A 15,000-nucleotide genomic window follows, 5' to 3' on the forward strand; every position below is an offset into this window, starting at 1 on the left:
ATTTGTAAGGTGTTTTATAGCTTGAACTTTCAGGTAATCTTCATTAGTCGAATACTTGTACACTTATTTTAAATAAATAATAATAATTACCTGCATCCTAAGTGGTAGATAAAATATGAGTGGGATATCTGTATGGGTGTTTACAATGGCAAGCCATTGTAAACGCCCATGCAGGTCTCAGATTATTGTACTCGTGAAAAGAAACAATATGTTTTAATCAGTAGAGATCTGTATTAAAAGTTAAGACCTGTAGCAGTCGCTTCAGGTGTCCAACTTGCTTGAGACACAATAGAAGATGTTTTGTTGGATATCTTTGTGTCAGAAAAACTTGTGAAGTTACCTTCCACAAATCTTGCATTTGAAATAAGGAAAATTGTGACCTAAAATAATCTTGGGTTAGAGCAACATGATTTACAAAGTTTTTGATCTGAAAATGTAAACGTGAGAAATGGCACGTCACATGTAACAGCGTGCGAGTGAAATTTGCAAACAACAACAGATGAAATTTGTCTGCTTTTAATTCAAAACACTGCCAGTTTTTAAAAATAAATAACGTTCACTAACTCTGAGGATACAAGTGATAAATTATTTGGAAAATACTACTGTCCTGTAGTCAAAATCCTCCTAGATTTCCAGGCAGTTGATCCATCACGCTTCCCTTTGGCTCACTAAGACAAAAATGTGAATCTTAACAATGCCAAGGTTCTGTTCACGCTGCTAGCAGAGCCTTTCCTTTGCTTGCTTGATTTTGGCGTTCTCAGAAGGACTCTGCGTGAATCCAGTGAGATCTTTATTGAGCATGCGCTGCATGTTGCCAGGATCCTGTTTTGAACATGGGGCTAATATGCCTTATAGGCGTGGCCATCTTGATTTTTCATGGTACAGCGGGCTCAATTTAAACATTGGTTATACCACTAAACGGTTGCTCGCACTGGAAAAACCACTTTGACAGGAGAAGTCAAGATTGTCTGGTCCAGAAGTTCTGGCTGTGGCGGCTTCAAAGAGCTAGTTGACATGATTCAAGAAGAATCTCCTTTTCTCCTTCTTAGTAAAGAAAAAGACAAAAGTAGGCTCTGCTTGCGGGGTGGGTTCTGTTCAACTTGGCTGCAGAACATTCACAGGTGTAAATGCTCACACAACAAATTCATTTTCCTCCACTTTTCAGCTAATGTTCCATTGCATTGCCTTGAAAATATATATAAATCTCAATCCCCAAGCAAAATTGCTGCCATCTTTGTAACACAAAATTATGGCATCACTGCCAAACAAATTCCTTTGAAACTTGCATCTTAGACCTCTCATCAACTGCATCTTGTCGGTATCAAATGCTCATTAATCACTAAAGTTGTGCTAAAAACTCAACTTACATCCCCATCAAAATACAGCTGAAAATTTCAATCCCCAAGTCACTTGTCAGTGTAGAGGCATTACAGTGGTTTAAGCACCAGAAACTGTGTAAAAATCCTGAAAAAACCTTCAAATTCTTCCTCGCTTCTAGTCGCCATTTCAAGCTGTTCTGTGAAAGTGGTGAGGTTTTACTAAGGTAACCAGGCCTCAGTATTGTCTTGGAAGCTCAAAACCAGTGTTAAACAGATAGAATTCTTAAGAGTGGTCAAGTTAAATATTAGATTAGAAGAATAATTGTTTTGTTGTCTACATGTAGTTTGCAGTTCTGAAGCTGCTTTGAGCCAATTTATGTACTTTTGTTATCTTTAATCAAAAGTTATAAGACTGTAAAGGATTATGGGTAATCCTGGTCAGCAGGAAACATTTTTATGAACAGATGTGTTAATTAAAGCTTATCTTTATTGACCTTTTTTTTTTTTTTGGTTTGATATTGCAGGACTTGCCAGAGCACTTTGAAGAGAACATGGATAAATGGATGAAGAACTTCCTTATTCTCCTCACAACAAATAGCAAGGAACTCAAGCTTGAGGTTAACTTGGAGATATTAGTTCGTTCTCTCCTGAAATTATAAATGCATTTACATGTATATCCCTTGCTGGGATACATAAGAAATACCTTTTAAGCTAAGAGGCAAGTTTTGCCAGACTTAATCCAAAATAGGACCAAGTCAAGCTCTGACCTCTGGATGAATCTGTTTTGGTTGTTATCTTGTTTGATACCTTAGCTGCAGTAAAGAATCAACTGGTGTGGTTCCAGTCAAAGATCAACTGAAAGTAGTTCGTTTGTGATTCTAAAGTGACAACAAAAAACATGGTTTACCCATTTTATTCAAGAAGTAGGTTGATTTTAGGCAGAGTGGACATGAAATCAAGGGGTTCTCCATTGACCGATTTTGGCTGGTTTGGGCGTCAAAGGGTTAAATTTACTTTATGTCAGAATGTTTTAGGCACCGTCCTCCAAGCTCACCTCTTGGTGATCGTTGAAGAGTAATTTTTAGAAAGCCCTAGCTTCTGTTATATTTTTACACAAACCAGTTTTCTTTGTACCAGGACACAGATGATGAGGCTGGACCTTTAGACCTAATCAAGTCACAAGTCTGCGATAACGTTTCCTTGTATGCCCAGAAATATGATGAAGAATTTGAGGTGAAGTCTATTGAAATTACAGGAGCGTCATGATCATTGGAAATTGGTTTTATGCTGTCCCAGAACACACAATGTTAAAATGTACTTGAAATACAAAAGATCACCTAAATATTTTGTTTTAGAGCTGGATTATGCACTGTACTGAACAGTAACACAGACTTAAAAGCCGTCTATATTTATAAAAGAAGAACATATTAATAATCATAATAATTATTAAGATATGTTACCTAATGTTATGACTCCATAAACATCACAACAATGCGTTTTTTTGGTGTGTTGACTACAATTTTATTACAATGCATGTACTGTAGGTTGAGAGATTATGTCTTTGTTAAAATTAATTCAGACTTCTTGTCGAGTTTCAGTGAAAAAGATTAAAGTTCACCTTTGGTCTGCATATGAGTCTCACATATTAGCATTTGATTGTTTTATTGCAGAATTACCTTCCAAAGTTTGTAGAGGCCATTTGGCAACTTCTTGTCTCAACAGAAAAAGTAACTAAGCATGACATTGTAAGTGGAACTTGTTTAACTACATGTTCATGACATGAACCTATTCACACCGAGAGTGCCCCAAATCGGTGATTAAAACCTCTCACACTCAGTAGGGAAGAGTTAAAGAAAGGTCAATGTGCAGGGGTTTCAATAACTATGAACTAGATGCCTAGGCTAATCAATGTAAGTAGCAGTCACTCTTGTCTTTTACAAGGGTTTGAGTGAAAATCAATGCATCTAGTATCTGGCGGTGAGAGGCAAATTTCTGACAAACAGACGGTGGATGAAGATGAAGTGACTGTGTATCTGTTTGAAGTGTGGTTTACTTATATTGTCCAGATACAGTGTAAGTGTGAGGATCCCTTCTCCTTTTCTATAATGTAAGTATAGGTAATCACATGATTGCGAGTGCAATTTGGAATATATAAGCACTTGTAACCAGAAGGGTGAGTGCAATTTGTAGTCTTTGAAAAAATTTACAAGTGCTTATTTTTCCAAATTGCATGAGAAAAATCATGTGATTACTTATCAATAATATACATGAAAAAATTCAAGATGTTTAAGAACAAACGCACACGTATCACACAATCAGGGAAAAATTGCGCCACCCAGGGCGCACGCTTGATTTGAAAACAAAAGATTTGATTGGTTCTGACAAAACCCTTTTGTTTATTAACCAATCGTAGAATTTTGATGTTTAATTTGCACTGGTATTACACTTTGCACTGGTGTATTACACCTTTTGCATGGTGTTGCACTTGAACTGCATTGCTCTCAGCCAATCAGAATCGAGTATTTTTTTTAGGCATACACATGTATGATTAACAATATAACTGCACAGTAATGAATCAATTGTTTGGCATTTGTTCAGCACACTCCAAATTTGTCTCCAATTCGGAGAAACACGGGTAATTAAAATATGTTGGTTATATGGGTATTTCCCCTTAAGTTTAGGAGGAGTAATATTTTATTATTATTATTATTATTATTGAAAGAGAAAAGTCCAAGCCTTCCACCTTTTACAAAAGCAATAAACTGACTGAAAACGGAAATAGGCTTGTGGAAATACTTTAGTGAAAGCTTATCTTTTTGTTTGTTTATGTTCCTGAATGGCTTTTGTTTTTCCAGCATTGTAATGTTTTTCTTCCATTTGCAGGTAGTTAGTAATGCGATCGGGTTCCTTGCTTCTGCTTCAGAACGGAGCAACTACAAATACTTGTTTGAAAAGCAAGAAACTTTGAAGAGTATCTGTGAAAATGTTGTTGTTCCGAACATTGAGTTCAGAGGTAGTTCATTGTCACTTAACCTTTTTCAGTATCTTCTCTTTGATTTATTTGACTTTTTTGTTCATAATTTTATAAATATAATTACTGCAATGAAAAGAGGTCGGTAGTTAATTTTAAATTGAAAATAGATCATGGCTGCATTATAATCTTTCAGAGGAGGACGAAGAAGTATTTGAGGACAATCCTGAAGAGTACATCCGGAGAGATATCGAGGGATCAGGTCAGCAACAGAGCTAAAATGTTATTCTACACGCTGTGGTTGAAATATTATCATGCTAACCTAATGCTGATTCCAAATTTCAGATGTGGACACTCGTCGTCGAGCCGCCTCTGACCTTGTAAGAGGATTATGTAAATTCCATGAACAGCGGGTCATAGAAATATTTTCTCATCATGTAGTGGCCATGCTTGAGGTAGGTATTTGACATTTTGCTGAAATGTGGAAAGTTGACTTTTTTTGAGCTGTTGGAGGGAAAATTATCCAACATGTAGCTTTACCCTCCCCCCAAAAGAAAAACGGGACGAGAGAACATCTACAAAAAGCTGGCCCAAATCGTATTCACGGCTTTTGCAAGAAAATGTATAGTGTTTTCGCATTGGTCACCTACCTTAGTCAATTCTTTCGAAAACACAGATTGGTGAAAATAGATTGTACCGTTGACTCCACTCGCTGTTTAAGCAGTGATGATAACAGTGAGGAAGGAAACAGCGCAAAAGGAACGTGAATAGTTTGCTCATCTTGATTCGGAGATGGGCTGTAACTAACTTGCCTGGTGCGCTTCAGTGTGCTGAAATCAAAACGTTCTGGAAGCGACTCCTTTGACTGGAAAACAAGCCGAGCCTTTTCGAAACTTGCTATGTAGGAGCTTCTCATTGATTTTTCTAATTCCTCAAGGTTGTGCTGCAAATTTTGACGTTTTGTAAGGACAGCATAACTGTATTCTTAAACGATGATTATTTGTCCATAAATGAGATTAAGGTCTAATTAATTCCGAGGTAGGACAAACTTCCATTGCTTACAGGAAGGATTTAGTACAAGACACAAATGGGTAAATATCACTGTGTCATTTATTTTATTTCACTGGAATCCGTATCAAGAATTAATCTGTAACTATTTTCAAATTTCGAACAATAAATAAGTAAATCAGTTTGAAACCAATGACAATTGTGTGAATCGGTAAGCAATACAATAACACAGCCTGCAAGTGTACTCAAGACTGTGTTAACATCAAAGGTTGTGTTCTTGCTTTGGACTAAATATCGCTCATAATCCTTTTCAATCTCTCAAAAACACAGTATACACTTAAAAAGGGACAGTGACTTTCAAATGAGTTCCAGAGAACAGAAATATATCTAATGCAATAGAAATTTAATGAAATATGAAGCCTTTGTTTTCACCAATTTTAGCGGAAATATCAATAATTTCTAGAAATTGCATAAATTTCCGTGAAGTCACAGAACACAATTTGGGCCACCTTTTCGCAGAAGTTCCAGCTCCTCCCATTTTTCTTTTGGGGGGGGGGGGGGGAGGGTATGGCTACACGTAGGCCATGGGAAAATTGGCTTTGTTCAGCCCAACATTGATACATCCAGGGATCGGCAGATTATTTTCAAGCCAAGTCTAGACGGTGTAATTTGAGGATTCCAGTAAATCAGAAAGGTAGACTTCATCACTAAAGATAATGTGATTGAATTCCAAGAAATTTGTATCAAGAATCTGGTATGGCTTTAAGAACCAAAGATGTGAAATGAAATACAAGAATGTTTCTGGTTCCACTAGTTCATTACATAATACACTTCCTTGAAGAAACTTTGCTGTTAGATTAATTTACTATTGTTGGATTGTGGAAAATAGACACATTGGCAATTAAATGAGTACCAATAATAAGCCAGGATAAAACTATTTCTAAGAATTAAAACTAAATCTTAGAATAATTTGAAATATGGTATGAAGCCAAATGTCACTCAGCTTGGTGTCAAAGCTAGCCATGACTTGAAAAGAAAGGAGGTAGAAAGTTTCGTAACTTTTGGTTGCTGTGACACTACTAAAGACACCCTCATCATACTGCTCTTTCATTTTTGGTGAAGTTGTGCTGGCATTATCTCATGGTTACAAGTTTTAGTTGTTTGATTGCGTTCTAATAAGCAGAGCAAAATTTAAAACTTGTTGGCACTGATGAGCTTGAAGGGAGGTGCCTTACAGTGCTGTGGCAGTCATGCAAGGATGTAACCATGGCAATGCAAGGTTCCTCTGTCCACCTCTTGGGACCAGTCGCACTGAATAATCAGTGGAAGTCTTGTACTTACCTGTGAGGAGGGTGGGTGGGAACACAGCTAGCCTGTGTAGCAGGCAGTTTGGTGAATTTCCTTCTTTCCTTTCCACTAGGGTTGACTAAAAATGCTTAAAATCTATATAGCAAAACCTCTGGAGAGTATTCTCAATGCTTCACTTTCAACAGTTGTTCCCATTGACTTCAAAATAGCAAACATCATACCTGAAAATAAAAAGATCACAGTCTTGCCTGTGCAATTATTGTCCTTTTTTTCTTTCATTTCTGTTTTTAGTATAAACTAGTAGTAAAAGCTTAAAAAAAACGTCTGTTACGAGCCAGAAGGCCCATTCAGGCCAGCGCTTATCTCCGGTTTCTGTAGCATGAAGGGACTACAGTGTAGGAGTATTTGTACTCCCCCCTGGATGGGATGCTAGTCCATTGGAGGGTTACCGTCAGCATTTTCGCCGGTATCCATTTATACACCTAGGTGGAGAGAGGCACCATGAGAGTAAAGCGTCTTCCTCAAGATTGCCCAACACAATGTCCCCGGCCAGTACCTGAACATGGACCACTCGATCCGGAGTCGAGCACTCTAACCATGAAGCCACCGCGCCTCCTATAAAGTAGTAGTAGCTATCGCTAAGTGCCAAAGAGTTTGCAGATTTGTATCAGATTGTCATGTTTGGAACCCAATAGCACGTGTAGTTGTTGTAGTTTTTTTATTATTTTTCTTCTTATATTTTATTATTTTAATACAGAAATAAGTAAAACCCTTGAACATTTTGTTTTTAGAACAACAATGAAAATGTCAACGTGTTTGCAGTAATATTGAAAGTACTGCTGTAAGTTTTGAACCGCCCTAATTTTAACAGGAACATACAATAATTAAGTTCGATAAAATTTTAGTTTGTGCCATGTAAAAAATTGCCAAAACGTTTTCAGACTTTTCAGTGTAAAACATGTAAATTATGGGGAATCAAACTTTATCGCACAGGAAAGTTGTTTCACTTTTACAATTTTTGTTTTGCAAGATACAGCCATGAATTATAAGTGAAATTGATTGTTGAATTGTGTACTTTGCCGACAACATATTATTTTCCTTTGAAAATTAAATAAATTCTTCGCAACTCAATGGTTACAAAACGAAAAACAAACTGCTCTACTCGCGAACTGACGGAAGAAATTGACAACAGCGGCCGATAAGAAAACCTGTGCTGGTTTAGTTTTGAGCTTGTTCACTCAGTATAGAACATGCTGGTTTGAAAATAAGTATTAAAGAACACTCAAAGCAAGTGTACACAACACAATGATCAGGGAAATGGGAAAAAATGTGTTTTCACTCACCTCCAAACACAAGATCATCAATAGTCACGTGCATCATGCAAGTTTGTCTAATGACATAACACATCAAAACACACACTTTTATTGGTCCCTACTAAAATCTCCAGGAAATCTACACCAAACTTTACAGTTACGTCACAAGAAGAATTTCCACGATGCGATTGGCTTCTTTTTTCTGTTGTTACATTACATTACTTTTTTTCGCCTGCAGCTCAATACTTTCGTGTGCGGCTCTATGATGCTCCGGCCTCCGGTCGCTCGTTGGCAACTAAAGCTTTTAGAAAAACTTGTATAATTATAATCAATTGGGTTTTAGAGCTAAGGACAGCACAAATCATCGACAATGATGACTACCAGGCGGTTTTTCAGTCCTTCTCCTCTCCCCCTCCCACTTCGCTTTTGTTTTGACTTTGGCCAGTAGTGTACACCTTATTTTAGCACCAGAGGTTCCTTTACACTCTAGGGTATTCTTCCAGGTAGCCGAAAGTGTGCTACTCCCCTCTTTCCATCAGTGCTCTGTTTTAAGGGTATTTAAAGCTACCTCAAGCTACACAGATTGGAAAGAAGTTGAAGCAAGGATGTAAGGTCACTAGGGATCGAACTCGGGACCTCTTGCACAGAAGGCTGCACATTAACCAACTGTGGAATCCTTACTCCTTACATTCAACTGGTCACTCTAAAATGTCAACCTCCAGTGGAAGGAAGTGTCTAAGGGCCTCTTTACACGAGCCGGGGTTGGACACCGACCCGGGTCAGTTCAGCGTCGAATTTTACGTTTACACAAGCCCGGGCTGGGTGAGGGTTGGGTCATTCTCGCTGACCCGGGTCAGTTCCCTTTTCGCTGGGTTGAAAGGGCTGGTGACTACTTGTCCGTGAGGAAAATGGGGGACGAACCATGCAACCATCAGAATCATCAATTTGTGGCTGACAAATTGAGCAGGACCAAAACTGTCAGGAAACCGATCAGCCATTCGCTCTTGTAACTTCGAGTACATAGTAATGGTGTCCTCGTTAAAGTCTATATTTTGATAGTCCATCTCGCTTTTAAATTCTTTTTATTTCGCAATAAGTTGTCCAGTCATTGAGTGATTCTATTGCCAACTTGTTCTTTTTTCCTCTTCATGCCCATTTGCCTCCGCCATTGTGGTACAGGCGGCGCATGGAGGCGAATGCTGAACCTCAAAAAAAGTGACGCCAGTGTTTACATGAAGAAATTTCAACCCTTCTAGCCGGGTCAACCAGAGTCTTGAGAAGGGTTACCCGGCAAGGGTGGCTGACCCAGTTTGACTACTGTTTTCATGTAAACGCTCATAAACATTTGACTGCAAAAGGGTTACCCGCCGCGGTGATTCAACCCGGGGTAAAAAGCAACCCGGGCTCGTGTTAAGAGGCCCTAAAGTTCACCAGACCAACCCCTACGCGGGCTAGACCACAGAAAGCAAAACCATGCTAAGGTGTGTGACAATCTGCAACATGGAGTGCCATGTTACCCTGCAATGTCTCATGGTGCCTGCATAGCACAATATTGAACTGCTGGCCAGTGAGCCTCGATTTTATCTTCGCTTAAATTTCATTCAGCCCCTTCACTTCCATCAGCATAGTCGATCCTAGCCAGAAAAGAGAAAGATCCCATTCTGAGACGGAGTGAAGAATGAAAATAGTTTAAAATGTTAAGATTTATTCCCTTATGTACAGCATACATTTAATCTTAGGATTAGAGGGCTGAATATGAATTTGTTCACATCCTAGTCCTGTAAACATGGAGTGTGAACCTTGAATTGATTGCTGTTGTACTTTTACTTTTAATTTAGCAATATCATGCAGACAATAAGAAGAACTGGAGAGCTAAAGATGCTGCCGTATTTCTTGTTACATCATTGGCATCCAAAAAGCAAACTGCGAAGGTAACTATTAATTTTTCCCAAGAAAACATGTGTTCTCAGTGTAATTAGTAAGTAAGTAAGTAAGTGATTTCTTATGTTAAGGTGGTAACACATAATGGTTATAAAAATATAATGAACTTCCGTCTCTCTTTCAAGGAATTTCTTTTTCAGTTTGATCATCTGTTGAGAAACCTTGGCCACTCCTTAACTCAATTTTTTTCTTTTCAGCATGGGACAACACAAGCCAGTGAACTTGTAAATTTGCAAAGTTTTTTTACCGGAAACATTCTCCCAGAATTGCAGACAAAGGATGGTGAGTTTTGTTTGCCCTTTATACCAGAAGGTGGGTCAGTTAAAATGAACATTGAATTTTCTTTTTGAATTGTGGGTTTCTTTTCTTTCCCAGTTAATGATCACCCAGTGTTGAAGGCCGATTCAATTAAATATATCATCATCTTCAGAAACATGGTAGGTTGCCTTTTTCAGTGCTTTGAAACATCTCTGGAATATCCATTAGGTTACTGCTTTTTTTAGGAAGTGTATTTTAATTTAATTTCTTGGTTGTTTCATTGTGGGAGAAATATAATGAAAAACATTTCAGCTGTAATCTCTTTAACGAATTTGGTTAAGAAGAACCTTGATAAAAGGCATCTTGCACTGCACACTCAGGTGTCTCAGTTGGTTGAGTATTGGGCTGTCATGCGGGAGGTTGTGGGTTCAAACCCCGGCCGGATCAACACCCAGGATCGTAAACTAACTGAGGTGAAAGTGCTGCCTTTGTAATTTCATCTGCAAATGGTTAGAAGTTCAAGTCTTCTCGGATAAGGACTATAAACCATAGGCCCTGTCTCACAAATATCTTTTTTGTTCATAAGTTCCCTGTGGGTCGTTAAAGAACCTACACACTATTCAAGAAGAGTAGGGGATGAAGTAACTGGTGTTGTGGCTTTCCATTTCACTCCAGCAGAAGTGGCCAGCTTGTGTTGTACTGGGTTGGACACTTAATTTTGAGAGCACTCGCCATTTGGGCGAGTGACCCTCAAAATGCACTCGCCTGGATCAGTTTTTACTTGCCCAAAGGTTTACCTACCCACCCCCAATCTCTTCAACACTGAAAGGCTATTACAGTAAATAGGAAGTCTGTTTTAGTTTCAACATGCATTAATCAGAGTGCTGGGAAAGTACGGAAAACAATTCGCTTCTGACGTCGTCAAGCAAGTGGCAGACTGAGGATTATTACTTCAATGAAAAATTCTATTAAAGACCGTAAATCCCAAGAGAGATCCCTGCAGTTTGCGAGTAAACGTGTCTGTTCTTCTGAGGAGCGGTCTTACCTAGTCACCGATGGCTCGATAGTGACCAGCAGTATCACTGACAAGAAAGCCATATTTCATATAATGTCTATTTACAATGTTGCCTTTTAGCGCCAGTTTATTAGACAGTTGGGAATATAAACTTTGTAAATAGAAATGGTAAGTTTATGTTCAGGGATTTTCTTGGTAAAAGGGAAAGCAAAAAGCAGTGTTTATTTTGCAATTTAAATAATTTCTTGGCGACAAAAATCGTACTTGCCAAACGGGCGAGTGATCGATGATTTGCGCTCGCCCGACACTTTAGAGACTCGCCTGGGCGAGCAGGCGAGTGCTAATGTCCAACCCTGGTTGTGTGAGGCCACCTAAGCAGAAACAGCCATAAGTCAAAAAGGGACTTTGCCGAGTGCTGGAATATGTAATTATTATTATTATTATTATTATTATTATTATTATTATTATTATTATTATTATTATTATTATTATTTTCAGCTGTTTTAACTTTATCTCTTGTGTTTCTCTCATCAGTTATCACGGGAAATGCTAGTTGGTTGTTTGCCATTGCTTGTTGACCACCTTACAGCAAAGAGTCATGTGGTTCACAGCTATGCTGCAAACTGTCTGGAGAAACTTTTTACTCTTAAGAGTCCTGGAGGTGGAGCACCGTATGTGTCCCAGTTTCTTTTCTTTTCTTTTTGTAATCAAGCTTTTTGTGTAATGACTTTTGTTGAAACCATTCTCCTCAAGAATCTTCTTCTTTTTCTTCTTCTTCTTCTTTTTCCTCTTCCTCTTCCTCTTCTTCATCCTCGTCCTCTTCCTCTTCCTCTTCTTCTTCTTCTTCTTCTTCTTCTTTTTCTTCTTCTTTTTCTTTTTCTTTTTCTTCTTCTTCTTCTTCTTCTTCTTCTTCTTCTTCTTCTTCTTCTTCTTCCTGTGAAAAAAGAACCCCTACAAGGCAAGCAGTCCTAATGGCTTTTAATTAAGTCATTGTGTGGTAGAATATCAAAGGGTGTAACCCCAGGAGTCCTATCAATGCTATCTTTCCAGACAGTAACATCAAGGCACAGTAGACTGACCAATAACGTGTTTGAACCAACTAAACAGTTGAAAGGGCCGGGGGTACTTGTACTCAAAACAGATCACTTGACTCTGGGGATTGGTTTCCACTCAGGTTGTCAAAACATCAGTCAGTGCCACTAACAACAGTCCTTCTCACGACTACTACTCTCGCTTGGATGATCTCACTTCAAACTTTGATTTACCGGTATTGTGTGCTTGAAGTTACAAAAACACTTATCAAAGAGCCAATCATTTGTGCAACTGACCATTTTGGATGCATTTTGGATTGCACACACATGCACAAGCAAGCCTTGGTGGATTCCGAGGTGCCTCCCAAAATAAAGGCATGTCGGGTTGGGGTGAAAAGGCTGCATGCAGCATTCGCTTGAGATTAACCTTGCCTAACTTACATTTTTACTTCATTAAGTTTATCAACAGAATTTTGAAAATTTTTCTTTTGACAGAATCAATAAGACAGATGTGGAACCATTCTTGCAAGCTATGCTATCCAATCTATTTAATTTGCTTGAAGTTCCAGGCTCACAAGAAAATGAATATGTCATGAAAGGTACTACAATAATCTTTCACTGTCAGGGTGAACCAATATTACTAGGAAATTCAATCATAATGCTGTGATGGAGCTTGCAAAGATCACATAGGAGGGACAAGTTGATGACAAAATTATGTTGGAAATTGTTTTCTGGTTTAATTGTGACTGTTGTGCTTTGACAAAATTTGAAAATGACTATACTGCACATTTGATATTCATGCACAGGACATTGAAAAAATGCAATAAAAAGATGTAGTCACCCTGCTTGTTTTTGCACTGCATGCCCTTTATTCTAAGTGTTTTTTTACCGAATAACGAGAGAAGCGTTCAAAAACTTGATCAACTGGAAAAATTGTTCTTATATAGCAAAAGCAACTGCTTGTGCCAATGACACAATAAATTATGTGCAGTAGGGTTGTGCAATGCAAGCCAGGGAATCACCTTCAGGAAACTTGAAGAACCCCTGTCCTGATCTTACCCACTTTTTATCTGTTTGTGTCTCAATATTAAATCAATGGCTCTAACATGAATACAAGTTGCAAGGAAACCTTATGTTCAGCATTATTCAACCAGTATACTCAGTAGAGATAACCAATAATTATTATATGACTTCTAAATATAGTGGCATCGGAAGAAAATGAAAGTGTTACTTACTCCATTCAAATTTACTGCTTTACAGCCATTATGAGATCCTTTTCTCTGCTTAAGGAAGCTCTGCTACCCTATGTGGGAGTGCTGATCAATAACTTGGCATCAAAACTTATGGTTGTAAGCAAAGTAAGTGACCGTTTTTTTTTCTCATTTCATATTCTACCCCTAGCTTTTTATGTATCTCATGTGTCCTTGGTTTTCATGTGTCTTCTGAAATGGATAAAAGAAGAAAGCCTTTTGTTTTTCATTAGTGGAGTGATAGTTGATCAAGGTCCATGATCTCAGCCTGTTTGCACAGCCATTTAGGCAGCTTATTACAAAATGGCCTTGACTTAATGTTTTTTCTTTTTCTTTAAACTAGAACACTGCTGCCTTTTTTAAGCTCAAAATTTTAAAGATTCTGCCATTAACAAGGCATTACATGGTTAAGGTCAATAAAACCCAAAGCATGTTAACAACCACATCACCGAGTTGGGGTGAGGGGCTTCCTCTTTTTCCAGCCTCTACATTGAATTACATCCTAATCGCTGGCATGCACAATCCCACCAAGCTGAAGGGTTCCCAATCCTACCCAGTCTACCAGAATATGACATTGCACTGCTAATGTAGCAGCTCCGATGAAAACTGTGTCCAGAGAACTGCTCACAAATCCCCGCAGCTCGGAAAGAGGGCAACCAATTAATGAAGGTCTGTTGGAAACGGGAAAGAGCATCAACCATGGCATTTGGTAAACCAGCTATATGATATGATGAAAAAGAATTACGTGCTGCCAATAAAGACTGGAGCAATGGTAGTGCCATCATGTCCAGATCTCTGCAGCTACCTGACTGCAAGAACTCAACCTCAGCCTTTCTTATCAGGGTGAAATTCCTCCTGCTTTGATGACCGTTAATGGCCCCACGGAGAAGCTGCCAGAACCACTGTGAAAAGAACTTTGTAGGCAATGGACAATGGCATTTCGCGCCATTTGGCAATTGCCAACTGCCTATGGCCGAACCATTCATTGGTCCATCACTGACTGAGTCCGCAACATCAGAAGAAAGCTTAAGGTCTGAAATAGGGGACCCTTAAAGAGACAAAAGGAAGCTGTAGAGCAACCAAGCGAGGTCGATCTCAGTGAAAACTCTTGATTAATCAGAATAAGTTGAATACGTAGAAGGAATGTGTAAAAACAAGAAACTACATGCTGTAAAGTTCGAATCCTTATGGGGGGCATTACCATTTTGTGGACCATGAAAATAGTAGTGCAATTGCATGTGCAAAGTTTTAGTTGCTGTGTTGTTGGCTGCTATTCAGACTATTGCTTGTATGTTAGTTTTATTTATGGGAAGTATTTTTCATTTCTCTATTGCAGAACCCAAGCAAACCACAGTTTAACCACTATCTTTTTGAAGCTATTTGTTGTGCAATTAGGTTTGTTCCTTTTACTATAATTATGAGTTGAGAAAGTAATATAATTAGTATTACCATTCATATACCCCATTTATTTTGTGTGAAGGAACAAAGTGTATGATATGGCTCCTTTACTATACCACGAAAATCAAATCATTGCACAACCTTGCTTGTTGATGTGCCAGCCCAAGGTCTTGTTAAAACGAATGGTG

The 15,000-nt window shown here is 38.4% G+C and overlaps 1 protein-coding gene across 1 annotated transcript in view; it reads left to right on the top strand.

Moving 5' to 3' along the window:
• The window catches only part of LOC138045685 (exportin-2-like), a 52,612-nt gene that overhangs the window by 16,680 nt on the left and 20,932 nt on the right, over positions 1-15,000 (top strand). Inside the window, exons 8-21 of the mRNA XM_068892271.1 lie at positions 1-33; positions 1,844-1,936; positions 2,457-2,552; positions 2,990-3,064; positions 4,203-4,332; positions 4,487-4,552; positions 4,636-4,745; positions 9,758-9,850; positions 10,058-10,142; positions 10,236-10,297; positions 11,668-11,804; positions 12,660-12,763; positions 13,425-13,522; positions 14,751-14,809. The exon at positions 1-33 is cut by the window's left edge and continues 75 nt beyond it. Coding sequence (XP_068748372.1) covers positions 1-33; positions 1,844-1,936; positions 2,457-2,552; positions 2,990-3,064; positions 4,203-4,332; positions 4,487-4,552; positions 4,636-4,745; positions 9,758-9,850; positions 10,058-10,142; positions 10,236-10,297; positions 11,668-11,804; positions 12,660-12,763; positions 13,425-13,522; positions 14,751-14,809 — 1,241 coding nt within the window. The remainder of the gene's footprint in view (positions 34-1,843; positions 1,937-2,456; positions 2,553-2,989; positions 3,065-4,202; positions 4,333-4,486; positions 4,553-4,635; positions 4,746-9,757; positions 9,851-10,057; positions 10,143-10,235; positions 10,298-11,667; positions 11,805-12,659; positions 12,764-13,424; positions 13,523-14,750; positions 14,810-15,000) is intronic.

The sequence above is a fragment of the Montipora capricornis genome, chromosome 4 (assembly GCF_036669925.1).
Source record: "Montipora capricornis isolate CH-2021 chromosome 4, ASM3666992v2, whole genome shotgun sequence".
NCBI lineage: Eukaryota > Metazoa > Cnidaria > Anthozoa > Scleractinia > Acroporidae > Montipora > Montipora capricornis.